This window comes from Hemicordylus capensis, chromosome 17, assembly GCF_027244095.1.
Source record: "Hemicordylus capensis ecotype Gifberg chromosome 17, rHemCap1.1.pri, whole genome shotgun sequence".
NCBI lineage: Eukaryota > Metazoa > Chordata > Lepidosauria > Squamata > Cordylidae > Hemicordylus > Hemicordylus capensis.
In genome coordinates, this window is record NC_069673.1 from 9,475,826 (window position 1) to 9,494,004 (window position 18,179).

Below are 18,179 nucleotides of genomic sequence, written 5' to 3' on the forward strand. Positions count from 1 at the left end.
GACTGTCATGGCCCACTCACATTCCGTCCCCAGGATTTTATCGAGGGTGGCCAAAAAGCCGCCCTACTTGGCTCCCGGCTTCCACACGATTGTTTTCCGCTCCTCTTCCTCCTCATCCTCCCTTGATCTTCACGCATGGTTACCCTACTAGCTTGGTGCTTCTCATGCCTTAATCATGAGAATGAGGCTAGGGTGTTGAATGTTGGACCCTCCGCTGCGGGGCTGAAGCCACATCTGCTTTGCATGCAGAAGGTCCCAGATATCATCCCTGGCAGCATCTCCAGGTAGGGCTGAGAAAAATTCTTGTCCGAAAAGCTTGGCGAGCTGCTGCCAATCAGTGCCGACAATCCTAAGCTCCACGAAACAATGGTCTGACTCAGTTGGTGGCAGCTTCTTCTGCTCCTTCCGACGACTGACGTTTTGGGGGACGGGGCCATAACTCAGTGCCAGAGCATCGGCTTATGTCCAGCAACCTCCAACATTGTCTAAAATCATTGGCACTGGAACTTCAGGAAACAGATTCAGGCTAGATATTAGGGAGAATCTTCTAACTGTCTCGTGCCATGGTTGGCTCTCCTTCGCCGGAGGTTTCCAAACAGAGGCTGTCAGGAATCCTCCACCACAGGGCGCCACAACCTTGGTCCTCCTGCAGATGTTGAACTAAAAACCCCATCATCCCTATCCTGGGGGTGGCAGGAGCTGCAGTCCAATAGCAGCAGAGGGTGGGGGGGCAACCTTCTGCAGCCCTGTGGTAGAGGATTCCTGAACTGAGCAGGGGGGGTTGGTCTAGAGAACCTCTAGGGCTCCTCCCATCTCTAAAATTCTATGCTCATCCATTACATTTGCAGCTACGAGGTTGGCAGCGGGGAGCTTTGCTGCTAAGTGGGAAAGAAGAAATCCCAGGTGGGCACAGAGACCTTAGCAACAGGGACTGTGGCTCTAAAATTCTGGGCGTGAGATTGGTCAGATAAGCAGGGCGAGTCGGGGAGCCCGGCCGAGGGCGAGTCGGGGAGCCCGGCCAAGTGCCACATTCATGAAATTCCTGCCTCACTGAAATCACACCGATTCGCTCCAGCCCACGGACTCCAATCCAGCGTTCCAGCAAGCGGCCGAACCAGCTCCCTTCCCACCATTCCCAGGCCATGTCGAGGCTTTCCCCAACTCTCCCGCCCTCCTCCTCCTCCTCCTCCCTCCTGGAGACTTGCTGATGATTCTTTTCCACAGTCTGCAGCCGGGAAGGAGTGGATGAGCTCATCCGAGCAGATGTTTTCCCTTAAGAGGCAGCAGCCCAGCCAAGGGGAAGAGAAGTGAGAGGGCAGGCATGTCATTTCGCTTACGAGGCAGAGTGGCTCGGAGCCCCAGCAGAATTTAGAGGCTGGTTTGCAGAATTGGCCTCCCAGGCCTTGTAAGTTGGCAGCACACCCACCCAGCCTGCGTCCTCCCTAGAGAAAAATCTACTTTTAAAAAAAATTTCCAAGCGTCCAAGAGATTTCGTTACACTGCCTGTGCCTCCACTTACTTGGGGTGTTTGTCATACATGACGGGCAGAAATTCATCCACGGGCAGAATTTTGGGGAGCGGATCGGCATCGATCAGTTTCCGAGCCCCCTGCTGAGAGATCACGTAGGCCAGAGTCCAGTAGGAATATTCCGGAACCACGAGATTCCGCACGTCCTCCACCGGCTCTTCATCCTCCAGGTTCACTTGTTTCCTGCCCAGGTAGCTGAAAATACAAGCGGAGACTAGTTGAGTCCACTCAGTGTAAGGTGCCAGCCAGAAACGCAGGATCGGTGCCGTAGCTCAGTGGTCGAGCATCGGCTTTGCATGCTGGAGGTCCTGGGTTTGATCCCTCACAGCATCTCCAGGAAAGGCCGGGCAAGACCCCTGCCTGGAACCCAGAAGAGCTGCTGCCAGTCCGTGAAGACAATACTAAGCTAGCTGGACCAAGGGTCTGACTCAGTATAAGGCAGCTTCCCGTGTTTATATATTTCTTAAACTCGGCAGTAGAGCTCAAGCTTTTGGAGACAGAGGGTCCTAGATTCAGTTCCTTCCAACTCCAGCTTTATTTGTATTTGAAATGTTGCGTTATTGTTTATTTATTGATTTCATACTATCTTTTCAGTTTTGGAAATATTGATATTTTTGTGGCACTATTGAGCTCTGGAAAGCTGATCGCACGGTTTTGTTTGTCGACATGCCTTCTAGATTGTATTGGCTATTGGAGGAATTTGACACGTAATTGAATCTATTTACTGCATCATTGACCGTGCCTAACATGAATTGTCGCTGAATTGCTCTTTATTGTTTAGGACTCAGCCCATTGTTATTGTTAAAGCTTCCTTCAGAAAGGAAACAGAAGAAATAAAGCAGAACCAAACAACGCTGCTGTCATGGAGAACCGTCTCGGTCTGTGACTAACATAGCTGCTGCCAGTCAGTGTAGGTTTTGAGCTGCTGCCAGTCAGGGTTGACAATGCTGGCCCAATGCTCTGACTTCATATAAGCCAGCTTCCTACATCTTGGATTTTGTTCTGCAGTTGGAACTTGCCCCATCACCATTGGCTAACGAAAACGAACCCAACGTACATCAGATCCCATTCCAGCTGTGCCCACTCCAGGTCGTCCATCAGCCGCAAAAGCCGCTTCTTGAAATAGGCTTCAAAGCGCACGTCATCTTCTAACACCATGGATTTCTCCAGCCCTCGCTCCACTATCTGGAAACACACAGAACAAGAGCTCTGGTACATAGGAACATAGGAAGCTGCCATAGACGGAGTCAGACCATTGGTCCATCTAGCTCAGTATTGTCTACACAGACTGGCAGCGAGTGTCGACAGTACTGAGCTGGACAAACCAATGGTCTGACTCAGGGATGCTGTCGCAGTTTCCTGCGCAGATCAGGGGGCTGGACTAGAGCACCTCTAAGGTCCCTTCCAACTCCAACATTTCATGACCGTAACATATATTATATTGGCAGCAAGCAAAGAAATCCTAGGCATTGGCGGAAACCTGCATTGCCTGCCAGAGCACAGCCAACACAGTTTACATAGAGATCCAATTTCGGGCATCTCCATTCAGAAGAAGATTCCAGACAGGCAGGAAAAGACCTTGGGGGAGCCATTCCTGGTCACAGAGAGATGCTAGACGAACCCTCCCTGCCGTTCTCTCTCTTTCTCTCTTCTCTCCTTTACAATCTTCCCACCAGTAATAGCTGCATTCCAGCTGACCTTGACCATCACAAGCTCTTCGTCCCTATCTGCATATGGAATTCCCACTGCCCAATCACCATGGTGCTCCTGCTCTGTTACCTCCGATTGGTAAAGCACTGTGTGGATGGAGCTTGCCACACACCGTTTGCCACGGACCACCTTAGTATTTTATATATATATAGATTCTTCACAACAGAGAACAACTTTTCCCGATTCTCCTTAAAACAGCCTGGAGTGAGACAGTGCAGTGTAGTGCATAGAGCAGGGGTGTCCGACCACCCCAGCAGATGCTGGCCTACAACTCCCATCATCCCCAACCCCAATTGTCAGGGGTGATGGATGTTGTGGTACAACCACCACTGGAAGTCTGGACACCCTAGGATAGTGTGTTTTGGATCATGGGGAGACTTGGGTTCAAATCCCCTTCAGCCCTGAAGCTCACTGGTGTAATCTGGGGCCCATTACTCCCTCTCACCCTAACCTACCTCACAGGGTTGTGAGGATAAAAAGAAGTGTATGCTGCTCTGAGCTTCCGGGAAGAAAGGCAGGGTTAAAAAATGTTTTAAATGCCATTGGAAGCTTCTCTTCAACCATGAGGACTAGCCACATGTTAGGAGTGGCTCACATTTTAGCCAGTTCTGCCTGAGCCCTTACCTCTTTCCACACACGATGGTGGCTGAGGAAGCAGCCAACCTCCCCCTTGGTGAGTGTCCTGCCCGAAAAGGGATCGTAATAACCCGGGAGGAGGTTCACTCCCAGTTTCTTGATATCGCTGCTGTTCAGGGCACTGGGGAGAAGAGAAGAGGAGGGGTTCCTTTTACGGGCATGATTAGGGTTTCAATCGCTCTCTGCTGTTTAAATGGATTAACACAATTTAATGCTGCTGATTAAAAGAGATTGTTTAAAAAACAAGTCAATGCAAGTTAAGTATAAGCCTTAAGGGAAAGAAAGAGAGGGAGGGAGGAAAAGAGAGAGAGAGAGACAGAGAGAGAGAGACAGAGGGAGGAAAGGAAGAAAGGAAAAAGAGAGAGAAAAGAAGAGAAAAAGAGAGAGAGGGAGGGAGGAAAAGAAAGAGAGAGAGGAAGAGACAGAGGGAGGAAAGGAAGAAAGGGAAAAGAGAGAGAAAAGAAGAGAAAAAGAGAGAGAGGGAGGGAGGAAAAGAAAGAGAGAGAGGAAGAGACAGAGGGAGGAAAGGAAGAAAGGAAAAAGAGAGAGAAAAGAAGAGAAAAAGAGAGAGAGGGAGGGAGGAAAAGAAAGAGAGAGAGGAAGAGACAGAGGGAGGAAAGGAAGAAAGGAAAAAGAGAGAGAAAAGAAGAGAAAAAGAGAGAGAGGGAGGGAGGAAAAGAAAGAGAGAGAGGAAGAGACAGAGGGAGGAAAGGAAGAAAGGGAAAAGAGAGAGAAAAGAAGAGAAAAAGAGAGAGAGGGAGGGAGGAAAAGAAAGAGAGAGAGGAAGAGACAGAGGGAGGAAAGGAAGAAAGGAAAAAGAGAGAGAGAAAAGAAAAGGAAGAGAGAGAGAGAGAAGGAAAATATATATGTAGAGAGAGAAGGAAGAAAAAGAGGAAGGAAGGAAGGAAGGAAGGAAGGAAGGAAGGAAGGAAGGAAGGAAGGAAGGAGAGTGAGTCAAGGCAAGGCAAGGCAAGATTTGAGACAGAGACAAACATTATAGATGCAGTCCCCCGATTTTTAGCTTTCCAAAACCAAAAACCAAAGCCCTCCATCACCTCCCATCCACAGCGTTTACCACCACAGGATCGATTTCCAATTCCAAGAGTGCGCTCAGCATGCGCTGCCGACGGTCTGGACGCCGCGCCAAGTTGATCAGGAAAACCTAAGAGACAGAGACGTGAAAGAGATCTCGCTGCGGTCCAACACCTGGACAGAGGCCGCCCCGCCCTGCCTGGGACGTCAGTAGCCTTTGCCATATCTGGCCCGAGAAGATGGGGGCGCTGCTGTCAGCGTCCAGAACAAACTGGGTGATCCAGGAAGTTTTCCTTATACAGAGTCAGTCCATCTAGCTCTGCACTGACTGGCAGCAGCTCTCCAAGGTTTCAGGCAGGCGTCGATCCCAGCCCTACCTGGAGATGCCGCCAGGGATGGAACCGGGGACCTTCTGCAAGCCAAGCAGATGCTCCGCCCCTGAGCTACAAACACTCCACCTGGGTTGCTAAGATGGAGGTCAAGTCAGGTAACTCCAGTATTATCGCAGCCAATTGCTTTTGACAACCCCCTGCAACACCCCACATTGAAAGCCAACTGGATCTACAGAATCCAGTCAAGAATCCAGTCCCAATTCTCTGCATCCGCAAAGAGCTCCTTCTTACCTCATCAAACCCAATTTTGGTGGGGTGCTTCGGGGAGAGGTAAACGTGGCGGGAGGGAGTCATGGGAGAGCCATCCACTGAAAGAGAGACACAAGAGAGAGAGCAGAGTCACACTCCCATATCTAGGGCTGTGGGTTGTTGTTGTTGTTTTAAAGAATCCTTGCATATTAGGACATTGTCCAAAAAGAAGGGGAGGGGAGATTATTTCATCGTGTTGTTTTATCATCACGTACCTATAACATTTTATTATGACGTACTTATTTTATTAGCCCAGGCTAGCATTTTATTATGATGTGCTTGTAATTTTTGTAGCCCATCTTTCTCTGCAAATTGGACACAAGGCAGCTTACAACAATCTGGATCAAATAAGATGGCAACTTAACAACAAGATCATCAAGCAACAGGGACAGCAGCGGAGGGGGGGAGGAGTTCTAATTAATTAACAGCTCTCCCCTGGTGGGGGAAAGGTTGTCTAAACGGGCTTCAAAGCAACCAATGAGGTCTGTTCCATCTCTGGTGGACGATCTCTCCACCAAAGAGCTTCATGATCTCTGAATGAGCTGTATGGCAGTCCTTTAAAAACAATTATTATTATTATTATTACATTTATATCCTGCTCTTCCTCCAAGGAGCCCAGAGTGGTGTACTACATACTTGAGTTTCTCCTCACAACAACCCTGTGAAGTAGGTTAGGCTGAGAGAGAAGCGACTGGCCCAGAGTCACCCAGCTAGTATCATGGCTGAATGGGGATTTGAACTCGGGTCTCCCCGGTCCCAGTCCAGCACTCTAACCACTACACCACGCTGGCTCTCATGCAATGGCTATCAGGCTTTTGCCATGATTAGTACCCTGCTTTTTATCCTCACAGCAACCCCCAAACGATAGGTAAGATGGAGAAAAGCGGACTGGTCCAACGTCACCCAGTGAGTTTCACAACCCGGCTGGTTCTGTGCTCTCCAGGCAGTATCGCCTGTGGGCCAGGACACTCTTTTTTAAAGTATGCACACTCACCCATGGCCTCCAGGATAAGGTGTACGAAATTGATGTCTTCATCTACCAGCGTGTGGTGTGCCTTCACAGGGACGTTGATGAAGCCAAAGTTTTCCTGGTTACACAAGTACATCTGGGCTCCTACGCACAGGAGACAGAAAATAAACTGCCGTCCCCACGCGGACAGCTACATCCCCAGTGCTCTTGGTGTTCTCCAACAGGCGCCCCCAGATGTTGTTGGACTACAACTCCCATCATCCACAGCCTTCAGTCACGGTGGCTGGGGAAGATGGGAGTTGTAGTCCAGCAAGGTCGTCGAAGTGGGCCGGAAAAGACCCCTGGCTGAGTAGAACAGACCACCTTGAGCAATCTGAGCCAAGGGTCCAGCTCAGCAGAAGGCAATCTATGCGCCTTTCAGCTGTGATGGCTATATAGAACTTCCATGTTCAGAGACAACCTATCTGAATATCAGATGTTTCTTTTGTGCCTTGGTAGGCACCTGCCTTCACCCCTGTAGGAAACAGGATGCTGAACTCAATCATTTGATCCAGCAGGGCTCTTCAGATGTTAAGCACCCTAAATACTCAAAAATATTATAGTATTTTTGAGTATTTAGTAATATAATTTAGTATTTTTAGTATCATATCCGTATCGTATCGTATCCGTATCGTATCGTATCCGTATCGTATCGTATCCGTATCGTATATGTTGCAAAAGTACTACCCAAACACAAATTGTTGGTAGTGGCTGGCCTCCAGACTAAGTGACTCATGAGTAGCCCCATGAAATTGATGGGACAAGTTCATCATGACTAGCTTGCCCCATTACTATCCATGGAACTACTCATGAGTCACTTAGTCTGGAGGCCAGCCAGTGTACTACTGAATGCTAGGAACTCCTTGGCTTCTCCCCTACAGGTCTCACCTGCAACTTGGCAGGAATAGGCAAAGACAATGATGTCGTCAAAGGGCCAGGAGTAGCCAGAATGGGGAGGATAGAAGGCCAGGCTGGTGGTGTCCTCTTTCCGCAGGTCGATCAAGAAGGCAGCGTAGACCATGGGGACCGCAAAGCATCCCACACGCTGCCGGTTCTTGGTGGGGAAGTAGTCGGCGGTCCTGCGGTAGTAACCCTGGCAAGCATGAGACACACAGAACGCTGTGGCTAGAAGACGCAGTCAGAACTATTTGCCACCCAAGCAGAAACTCACTCCTGGCCGCCAAGGGCCGCCCCAATCAGAAACATCTTATAGGGTTTTTGAATGAAGCCACAACGCCAGGGAAAACCACTCTACAGTTGGGTGGAGATCTAACTTTGGCGATCCAACTTTGGTGCACGGATGGAATTGTTTTCATCTATATTTCTATCCCACCCTCCTTCTAAAGCAGGGGTTTCTCGGTCTCAAGTCCCCCTGATGGCACTGGACTCCAACTCCCATCATCCCCAGCCACAAAGGCCAAAGGAATGATGGAAGTTGTAGTCCAACGTCCTCTGGGTGACAACTCCCAAGGTTGGGGAGGAGACCCAACATGAATTGGCCCCTTTGCTAAGCAGGGGCTGTCCTGGTTTGTATTTGGATGGGAGAATACACGTGAGCCTCAGTGGGAAAGCATCCAAAGGTCTCAGGTTTCTGCACCCCACTGGCTTACCTGAGGAGTAATCCCACACCAGAAGTTGGAGTAGTATGTCTGCGAGTCCAACATGGGCGCAACAATGGATTTGTTCTGAGCAATGAGGAACCTCAATGTCTGGTCACTCGTCAGGATGGCATCTGTGTCGACAAACTAAGGACAGAATTAAATATGCACCTTGTTTCAACAGAAGGGGATGAGGCCATAGCTCAGGGGGAGAACCTCTGCTTTGCTTGGAGGAAGTCCCAGGTTCAATCCCTGGCAGCATCTCTCCAGGTAGGGCTGGGAGAGACTCCTGCCTGTAACCTTGGAAAGCTGCTGCCGGTCAGTGTAGGCAATCCTGAGCTAGATGGACCAAGGGTCTGACTCAGTAGGTGGCAGCTTCTTATGTTCCTAGAAGCCGTGTTGGAAGAGAAGGCCCTGTGGTGGAGGTCAGGCAGGTACCACGCCTCGTTGCCGGGGAGATTGTGTGTCCATAAGGGTTTTCAAAATGGCCGCTCCAGGAGTGGAAGGACATTGGTGGGCTGAGGCAAGGTGGGAGGGGGTGAGGGCAAGTCAAAGGAAGCCAGGGGACGGGCACAATGAGGAAGATGACGACACGGGAAGACCCTTCACGGGAGTAATGAGGTGCCAGGGGTTCTCAAATTTGGGTCCCCCGATGCTGTTGGACTACGACTCCCACTATCTGCTGCCACAATGGACAGAAGCTGGGGATGATGGGAGTTGTAGTCCAATGTCTGGGGGCCCAGGTCTCAGAACCCCTGAATAATCTGGGATGTCCACATCTTTATTATTATTTAATTTATTTTCTACCTTTATATCCCGCTGTTCCTCCGAGGATACATGCTTATTTGTATCCTCACAACAACCCTGTGAGGTAGGTTAGGCTAAGAGGCCCAGAGTCACCACCCCTTCTTTGAGAAGGGGTGACAACCCAGCGGTATAGCACAGCATCCCAACCAGTGTTTCCCTTTAACAGGGATTGCCAGGCGTTATGGACTACAACTCCCATCATCCCCAACTGCAATGGCCTTTGGCTGGGGATAACAGGAGCTGCCATCAACGACATCTCAGAATCCCTCCCACGAGGAACACAGCTCACACTCCTCTGAGGGAAAGACCCCTGCCTGAAACCCTGAAGTGCTGCTGCTGCCGGTCAGTGCATGCAGTACTGAGCAAGATGGACCAATAGTCTGACTCAGTAGAAGGCAGCTCCACATAACCAGGAGCATCCACAGCTCAGATTTAAACAGCAATTGCTTTATGTGCAGAAGATCTCAGCTTCAGTCTCCAAGAAAGGCTGGGAAGAACTCTTACCTAAAACCTTAGAGAGTTGCTGCCAGTCCGTGTAGACAACACTGAGCTGGGTGGACCAAGGGTCTGACTCAGAATGGCAGCAGCTTCATATGTTCATATGATTTTTTTTAAAAAAGAAGCCCAGATGTCTGGAAAATGTGAACAGAATGCAAGAAGAGGGTACTGTGCAGGGGACCTGGCGTAGCAATCTCACCACCTCACCTTACCGCCCCCCATCCAAATACTGGATTGTCTTACCAAAATGTAATCGGCCTGTTCAGACCGGGCAAAATCCAGAGCTTCCTGTTTGAGCCTCATGACATGTTCAAAACGCTGGTTACTCCAGTGCTTGGGCCCTTCCTCGTCAGGGAAAGATCTGCAGGAGGCAAGATCATAAGACCGTAAGCTGAAGGCCAAGGCCTGGATCTCTTACATCGCCACTCTAGAAATATCAAACAGATGGCAGCATAGCGTCATGAGATGATCCTCCAACACATGGGCTTCAACCGAGTCAGACCCTTGGCTCATCTTGCTCTAGATTGTCTACACTGGCTGGCAGCAGCTTCAAAGCGGTCCTTTTCAGCCCAACCTGGAAATGCCAGGAATTGAACCCAGGACCTTCTGCATGCAAAGCGGGTGCTCGACCAAGGAGCTACATCCCCATCCCACATCTGATCATCAGCTCAGTCCCCAATATTCTGGTGGAAGTAACAGACGGGCACGTTATGCATTTCAAGATATTGTCCTCCCAAGGTGCTTTGGAGCTTACAAAATTAAGTAAAACATTAGGCATCTGAGAAGTAGCTCATGAGCAGTGTTCCCTGTAACAGGGATTCCCAGATGTTGTTGACTACAGCTCCCAGCATCCACAGCTGCAATGGCTTTGCTTGGGGATGATGGGAGTTGTAGTCAACAACATCTGGGAATCCATGTTACAGGGGACACGGCTAATGAGTAATTAATTCAATCCTCTGCCCTAAAACAGGATGTATAGGGCAAGAATTTAAGAGCTTCCCTGCTGCATCAGATCAAGTCCAGCATCCCAATTCCCATATTGGCCAACAGATGCTTCTGGGAAGCTGACAAACAGAGGAAGGCCCTCTTCCATCTTCCCCACCCTCAGCAACTGGTATTCAAAGGTACATTGCCTCTAAACATGGAGGCTTCATTCTCAACTATTGCAATTTCATTTTTAGCTATCATAGTCAGGAATGCTTAGAAAATCAGGCAAGGCCACTTTAAACAAGAGAGCCTGCCCCAGGGAAGGGGTGGGGCCAATACACAGCATCTGGGCAATAGTCCTAAAAAAACACCAGTGAGCTTCAAGCATCCGCTAGAGCAACATCCGTCTGTGTTGCTGTGTCCAGCTCTCAGCAGAAATGAATGTTGCTCCAGCGGAGCTCTCCAAAGTCCTGATTCCTTTTCCAGTACAACCGTGCATCTGATTTATCTCTTTGTGCTTTGAGTAATTCTTTTTCAAAGGGGCAAAGAAGAGAAGCTTAAGAAAGCAGGTGTACAGGGGTCAATTTGTTTTGTTTTAGCAAAGCAAGCTGAGGTATCTACTTATGAACAGGAGTGCATGCCCCAGTACAAGCGGAGTAACTAGTGGAAACGGGATGCTTCCTCCTCCCATCGCTTGAAGAACTATTAGATAGATATGGACTTAAAAACCACACTGCTTGCTAACCCAATTTTTGATTTGCTAGTCTGTGACCATACCAATAAAGACTGACGGACAGACAGATTGAATTTTTGGCTTTCTAATTATTGCAATGGTAGATATTTAGTGTACTACAATGTATCAACCAGTACATCAACCTATGTAACTCATGTCGCATTTCTGATGTATCTTTACTGTATCTTGACACATTTTTCTTGGTATGCAATGTATAGTTTTTGTCATTTTTATATTCTTCTGCCATCTTTCATACCTCTTTGTAAACTGTAAATGACTGTTATGGGTGCTATGCAGTGTTCCCTCTATCAGGGATGCCCAAATGTTGTTGACTACAACTCCCAGAATCCCCAGCTGCAATGGCTTTTTCTTGGGGATTCTGGGAGTTGTAGTCAACCACATCTGGGAACACTGGTGCTATGTAGAAGGGTTTGTTTCAATAAAACTCATTCCGGATTCCTTTTCTCTTCTTGTTGTCCAACATCTGGCTCTCTCCCAGATCCCTGCTTCCAGAGAAATCCTGGCACTCAGCCTGAAATAAGATAAACTTCAGAACCAGCAGGTTTTCATGATCCGTATCCCAACCAAGCTGCAGGTGCCGCCATGTACTCTTCTAACCACCTCCTCAGTTGCTCCATCTTCTCTGAATCTATCATGAGCTTCCTCCCATTCTATACGTACTTTGAGGATTTATTAAGAACTCATGACAGGCAGAGGCAACCCTTGGCTCTCCAGCAGTTGTTGAACTATCCAGGACCTTGGAGAACTCCACTGGAGCAACATCCATCTATGCTGAGAGCTGGACATAACAACACAGATGGATGTTGCTCTAGCAGATGCTTGAAGCTGACTGGTCATTTTAGGACTACTGCCCAGATACAGTGTATTTTCCCCACCCTTTCCATGGGGCAGTTCAACAATTTATTGTGGCTGGGGATGATGGGAGGTGGAGTTCAGCAACAGCTGCAGAGTCCAGGTTGCCTCCCCCTGGCTTTCTGAAGCCAGCAAGGCTGATCCACACTCACCTGGGCTCATCCACAGCCCTCCATGAAACACGCCAATAGTGTGTCTCCATCGCCGTGAGCCATTCATGCAGCATTTCTGTTGTGTTATCCACATTGTGATCTGTCGCGCACCTGTGGATCCAAAAAGGAAAGGAGAGATCAGCCCCTCCCCATTTTCTTGCTGCTCTGCCTTACCCAGCCCCAGTATTAACCTCAAGAGTGGAGGGTGAGCCAGTGTGGTATAGTGGTTAGAGTATTGGACTAGGACCAGAGAGACCTGAGTTCAAATCCCCACTTAGTCATGAAACTAACTGGATTACTCTGGGGCCGTTCCCTTATCTCTCAGCCCAACCTACCTCACAGGGTTGTTGTGAGGATAAACATAACCATGTTTATCTGCTCTGGGGAATATAAACGTATCAACAAATAAATGAAGCAACAACTGCTTTCAAAGGAATCTGAGAAAAGGTCCCCCTCTCGTCTTTGGTTCCCTGTTAGCATACCACCAATGATTAATACAAGTAGGCTACAAGCAAACACATGTAAATTTATGAAGCTCCCTCCTACCGAGTCAGACCCTTGCTCCATTAAATTCAGCACTGCCTACACCGACAGGCAGCAACTCTCCAGACAAAGGTCCTACCCAGTCCTACTCAGAGATGCTGCCAGGCTTTGAACCTAGGACCTCCTGCATGTAAAAATTTGCTTTACCACTCAGCTACAAGCCCTCCCCAAGTTACAACTCTGCTGGGTCTCAAACACACAAGCTGCCTACTGAGTCAGACCATTGGCCCATCTAACTCAGTACTGTCTACACTGACTGGCAGCAGCACTCCAAGGCTACAGGCAAGAGCCTTTCCCAGCCCTACCTGAAGATGCTGCTAGGGATTAAACTTGGGACCTTCTGCATGCAAGGCAGATGCTCTACTACTGCACTATGGGTTCGTCCCCTAAGGAGAATATCTTACAGCAGGCAGTGCTCACATGTAGCAACCCATCCAAATGTAAACCAGGCCAGACCCTGCTTAGCAAAGGGAACAATTCATGCTTGCTACCACAAGACCAGCTCTGCTCCCGACTCGGGTAACTTCGCCACCACTGAAGTCCAATGCAGTATTCACCATGCCACGGAGCCAGACTAGAAAAGATCCCACAGAGTTAAGCCCTTTTGCAAGCTAATTTGAAAAACTGCCTTCAAGCTATTAGAAAATAACCCTGCTCTGAAGGCCAACGGACTCTCCCATCAGCCCAAGTACGTTCTGAAGCCCCCAAACCTCTCGCAGTGCGGGTTGTGGGATCTGGACTTGTGACGGCTTTATTACAGCAAATCAGCATTCTCTCTCCCGGGCCAACTCCTTGAAATTACATGTTAATTTCCCCCATGGCTCCTGATCAGAGCGTGGCTGATGCCAACACATCATCTCTGAACGTATTTATAGTTCATGGCCTGTAATTTCTGTTAAAATCTGCATTTGCTGGGAGATCTGCTTCAAAAAGGAAAGCCAGAGGCCAAGACAGATTAGACCTCGGAGTTCCATGTTTCTTTACGATTTCGTTCGAGACAACTAAAAGTTCTCCGTGGAGAACGTTCCACTCACATTCTTGTGGGGGGACGAAACCCGCTTACGCTTTTGCCAGGTTTCCTTTTCCATGGCTGCCTCGTGTAACAGCATGCGCGCACACACCCCATAACCACTCTCTCCCCTCAAAATCCCCTCCTGAAAATGCAGTACAAAATATAGTTCAAGTCCTGCAGAATCTCCCTATGCAAGATGTAGCAGCTTAAATTGGGTCCCGTAAGGAAACAGGAGGAAAACAAAGTGGAGAAGCATGATGGAAATTCAAATCATTCAAGGAATATTGTGCTCATCTTGTTTGGAGGGATGGATCCTTCTAACAGCTAGAAAATGCATTCCCAAACACTGGGAGAACAGCTATGATGGTTTCTTTGTCCCAACAGATCTCAGCGCAATCTGAAACCAGAGACAAATCTAAATCTATGGAAACTTTCCCGAGTAAGTAAGCCCCAGTGTGAACAGAAAGTAAACACACACTGTGAACACACTGGGGCTTACTTCCAAGTTAACACTCAACCTGAATCGAAGACTAGGTTTTTACCTGAATCGAAGACTAGGTTTCTCTCAAGTTTTTTAATATTAGAAATCGGGAGATCGTCTTAAATTAAGATTCCTGTTCCTTTTGAGTAAACACAGGGAGTTTTTCACACAGGGCTTTTAGCCCATATCTCCTTCAGAATGGAGTTGGGGTGTTCACATATTGGCCAGATTTACCCCGAAGTCCCTGCGAGTGATAGGGGAGCACTTCACACACGATTCGTGTTTTTCATTGCACATCAGATTATAGCCCGATTTATATCCGGGGTTTAAAAAACCCCACTTTTTGCACCGGTTTTGGGGTGCAACTTCAAACTTGCTGTGTGAAAAACGGCCAGGTATAACCTGTTTGTAACCTCTACTTTTTAAGGGGGTCGTCTTAAATTCAGAGTTGTCTTCGATTCGGGTAAATCCGGTACTGACCTGCACCCACGGCGATCCGAGGCAGGTTTGAACTCAGCGGGGCTTAATTCCGAGTAGACACACCTAGGACTGCATGGCATGTCTGGAAAAGCTTCCTTCATTCCATCTTAAGACCGTTACAAAACGGCAGACCTTGAGGATTTCCCATCATGCTCAGCTTTGCCTCCCCCCCCTGCCTGCCCCAACATATTCAACTTGTTCACACGACCTAATTGGGTAGGATCATGTGTGAGGCTCACGCTGGGTAGGAGCGATTTTCCTTTCTCGTTAAACAGCTGAGTACAGCCACTGGGTAAGACAGCACTTTCACGCCCATGGCGGGAGCCTCACGCCCACCCCTTGCCTCCTACTTTGCTTTTTAAGGTGTGGGGGGGGGAGGACGCCTGTCCTATCCAATTATGTGAACAAGCCTATTGTTTTACTTAACAGCCTAAAGAAGAGTCCTGGCCAACTCAAAAGCTTGCTTGCGACTTGGCGATGTTTTAACTGGTCCCAATAAAGTTATTCTCCTGTTTTGTTCCTTGGATCCTCTCTCTCTCTCTCTCTCTCTCTCTCTCTCTCTCTGATGGGCCACGATATCTTTCGGTAATGTTTGTGGGTTCAGTTAAAATGCCAGAAGGCCTCTCCTGGTGGAGCCTTTCTCCGATTTCTATCCATTCCCCTTTTTAACGGATAGCCTGTGCCTTCTCCAGCAGGTCAGCAGGCCTCTCCCAGCAACAAGCCACAACTGGGGAGGCTGCCAGAACCTCCCAACATGTTAATTCTGATAACGCAGCCAGCCACATCACCAACAAGCCAGTTCTTTGCACCACCTCCTCGTACAGCGAAGGAGTGTCCAGACTGCCTCCAAGCTCTGGATATCTGCAGCATAACATGCCGGAATATCTGTTAAGACTTGCACTGGAACATCCCATCTCCTCGGAAAGCTGCAATATCACAGAGCTGGGAAAGGGGCAGGAAGGGGCCACCCCGATGAGTACATGGGCCAGCTGGTGGCCCGTAGGGGTGGTTGGTGCCATCTGCGGGAATCAATGCTCATTGTGATTTCTGACAAGGTCTACACTGCAGTGGGGAAATGGCTTGATTATCAAGCCAAAGGCTGCCAGTTCGAATTCCTGCTGGTATGTTTCTCAGACATTGGGAAACACTTATTTTGGGCAGCAGCGATATACGAAAGATGCTGAAAGGCATCCTCTCACACTGTGCGGGAGGAGGCAATGGTAAACCCCTCCTGTGTTCTACCAAAGACAGTCACAGGGCTCTGTGGTCGCCACGAGTCGACACCGACTTGACGGCACACTTTACCTTTACACCCCTAAAAGAGCGGATTCTTTCCCCGCATTCAGTGCGTTATCATGCATTTCTTGTAATGACCATCAGGCTTTCAGCGGCCAGATTTGCAATGGTAGGAACATAGGAAGCTGCCATATACTGAGTCAGGTCCATCTAGCTCAGGACTGCCTACCCAGGCTGGCAGCGGCTTCTCCAAGGTTGCAGGCAGGAGTCTCTCTCTGCCCTATCTTGGAGATGCTGCCAGGGAGGGAACTTGGAACTTTCTGCATGCAAGGAGGCAGGTGCTCTTCCCAGAACAGCCCCACCCCCTATGGGGAATATCTTACAACACTCACACATGTAGTCTCCCATTCAGTTGCACACCAGGGCAGACCCTGCTTAGCGAAGCAGACAAGTCATGCTTGCTACCACAAGCTTTTAAAAGATTTGAAAAATACTATAGTGCCAGTTTAAAACATACTATGCAACTAGACTGATTCCAGGAGAGAGAAATCCAGAAATCCGACCGGATACTTTATCTCGGCCTGAAGCCCGCAAAGTAACACAAACAAATAGCAACAACTAAGAAACGAAGAAGTGTTAACGTTTTCAAGACCAGCCCACCCATGAGGCAGAGCCGAGATGGTGGATTATTTATTATCCAGCTCTTCTTCCAAAGAGCTCAAGAGCAGGATATTTTAATTATTATTTTTTTAAAAATTATAATATATATACCCCACCCCTCCAGTACACTACTCTCACAACATGATACTTGATCCGATTTATCCTCACAACAACCTTGCAAGGTAGGAGTGCCTGAGAAAGAAGGGCCCAGAGTCAACCAGTGAGTTTTGTGGCTGAATGGGGATTTGAACTCAGGTCTCCCCAGTCCTAGTTCACCACTCTAAACCACTACACCACACTAGCTCTTATCGGACACACATTGGACACACGAGAACGCTAAGCATAAGGGTTTTCTTGGTTTTGACATTTTACCCTCTCTGCAGCAATTTTGGACAAGCCAGAAATACTGCAGGATACCAGGGAGTTTAAGAGAGGAAAAGCAGAAGCGTTTTAATAGACACCAGATGACACAGCAGAACTAGGATCATCAAATCCTGCTTCCTTGAACTGGATTCAGACACCATTAGGCATGGGTTTAACAGAAGTGACAGATGGAAAACAGCTCAGCCGGTCTTTACAAAATGATTTATACTCCTGGAGTAAGGTTTCCTACAAGCTCATCGAAGAGACTGTAAAACCCGCCTGTGAGGGATAAGTTTTGGAAGAGACAAGAAGGGAATCCCTCGATCTCGGAACTGCTCGGATGGGGGAGGAGGGGAAAAGATTCTGTGAGGCTAGGACAGTGCACCCTCATGGAGGGAGGTAAATGACAGGCTAGCCGAGAGAGTTCTCTGCACACAAGTCAAAAAAACTGGTGGTGTTACTCTAACCTTCTTTAAATAATAATAAAAAGAGTACATTGTTACTCAAAAACTTGCTAGCTTAGCATATTGCTAATATGGAGTTCCTTTTGTTCTTCTTTAACAAATGTTGACCTGGTGACCACAGAGTTCAGTGTAACTCAAAAATGCACTAGCATTATCTGCATATTAGCTGCTTCATTCAGTAGGTCTCATCCAAACCTTTTGGGGAGTCTCTCTGTGGGGATTCTCACCCCTTCTCCGCTCATCGGTTACACCGAACTCTATCATTAAGACTGAAAGAAGAGCTCAGTGTAACTCAGAAACTTGCAAGCCGAACAATGCAGCATAGCTGCTTCACGCCAAAAGTATCACCTGAACTATTCAGGATTTTGCCTTCAGGGATCAGCAAAGTGCAAATAATTCTGATACAATCCAACCCAGCACCAATACTGTGTGAGACAGGGAGTATTATGAAAGCCTTCTTTGGTTTCTTCCAAGTGAAGGTACCCTTCCCCGGAGGCAGAGGGAGGCACATTAGAGAGAAAACCCCAGGCCCAACATATGGACATGTAGCCACTTTGGGTATGCATTCTGCAGCTATTTCCTGGGCATACCACAGCTGATCTCCACTGCAGCATCTAAGCAAACCTCAGAAAACAAAGGGGAAATTCTCCGTGAACAATTCCTATCATCCAGCTTTCTCCCTTGAGCTCCGCTGTATTAATTTAGCTTGCGGGCTCCTATTGCATCTGGAGAGATCGTTGCCAGAGCAACCCCCTCCCCCAAATCAGTAGTAACTAAAACACTCCAAAAACACCCC

The 18,179-nt window shown here is 48.4% G+C and overlaps 1 protein-coding gene across 2 annotated transcripts in view; it reads right to left on the reverse strand.

Moving 5' to 3' along the window:
• The window catches only part of CERCAM (cerebral endothelial cell adhesion molecule), a 33,553-nt gene that overhangs the window by 5,451 nt on the left and 9,923 nt on the right, over positions 1–18,179 (reverse strand). For both annotated transcript variants that reach the window (XM_053281661.1, XM_053281659.1), the window contains exons 2-11: positions 12,145–12,255; positions 9,703–9,820; positions 8,167–8,301; positions 7,445–7,649; positions 6,542–6,661; positions 5,530–5,606; positions 4,930–5,036; positions 3,863–3,995; positions 2,586–2,713; positions 1,520–1,723 (exon numbers count right to left, since the gene is read on the reverse strand). In XM_053281661.1, coding sequence (XP_053137636.1) covers positions 1,520–1,723; positions 2,586–2,713; positions 3,863–3,995; positions 4,930–5,036; positions 5,530–5,606; positions 6,542–6,661; positions 7,445–7,649; positions 8,167–8,301; positions 9,703–9,820; positions 12,145–12,255 — 1,338 coding nt within the window. The remainder of the gene's footprint in view (positions 1–1,519; positions 1,724–2,585; positions 2,714–3,862; positions 3,996–4,929; positions 5,037–5,529; positions 5,607–6,541; positions 6,662–7,444; positions 7,650–8,166; positions 8,302–9,702; positions 9,821–12,144; positions 12,256–18,179) is intronic.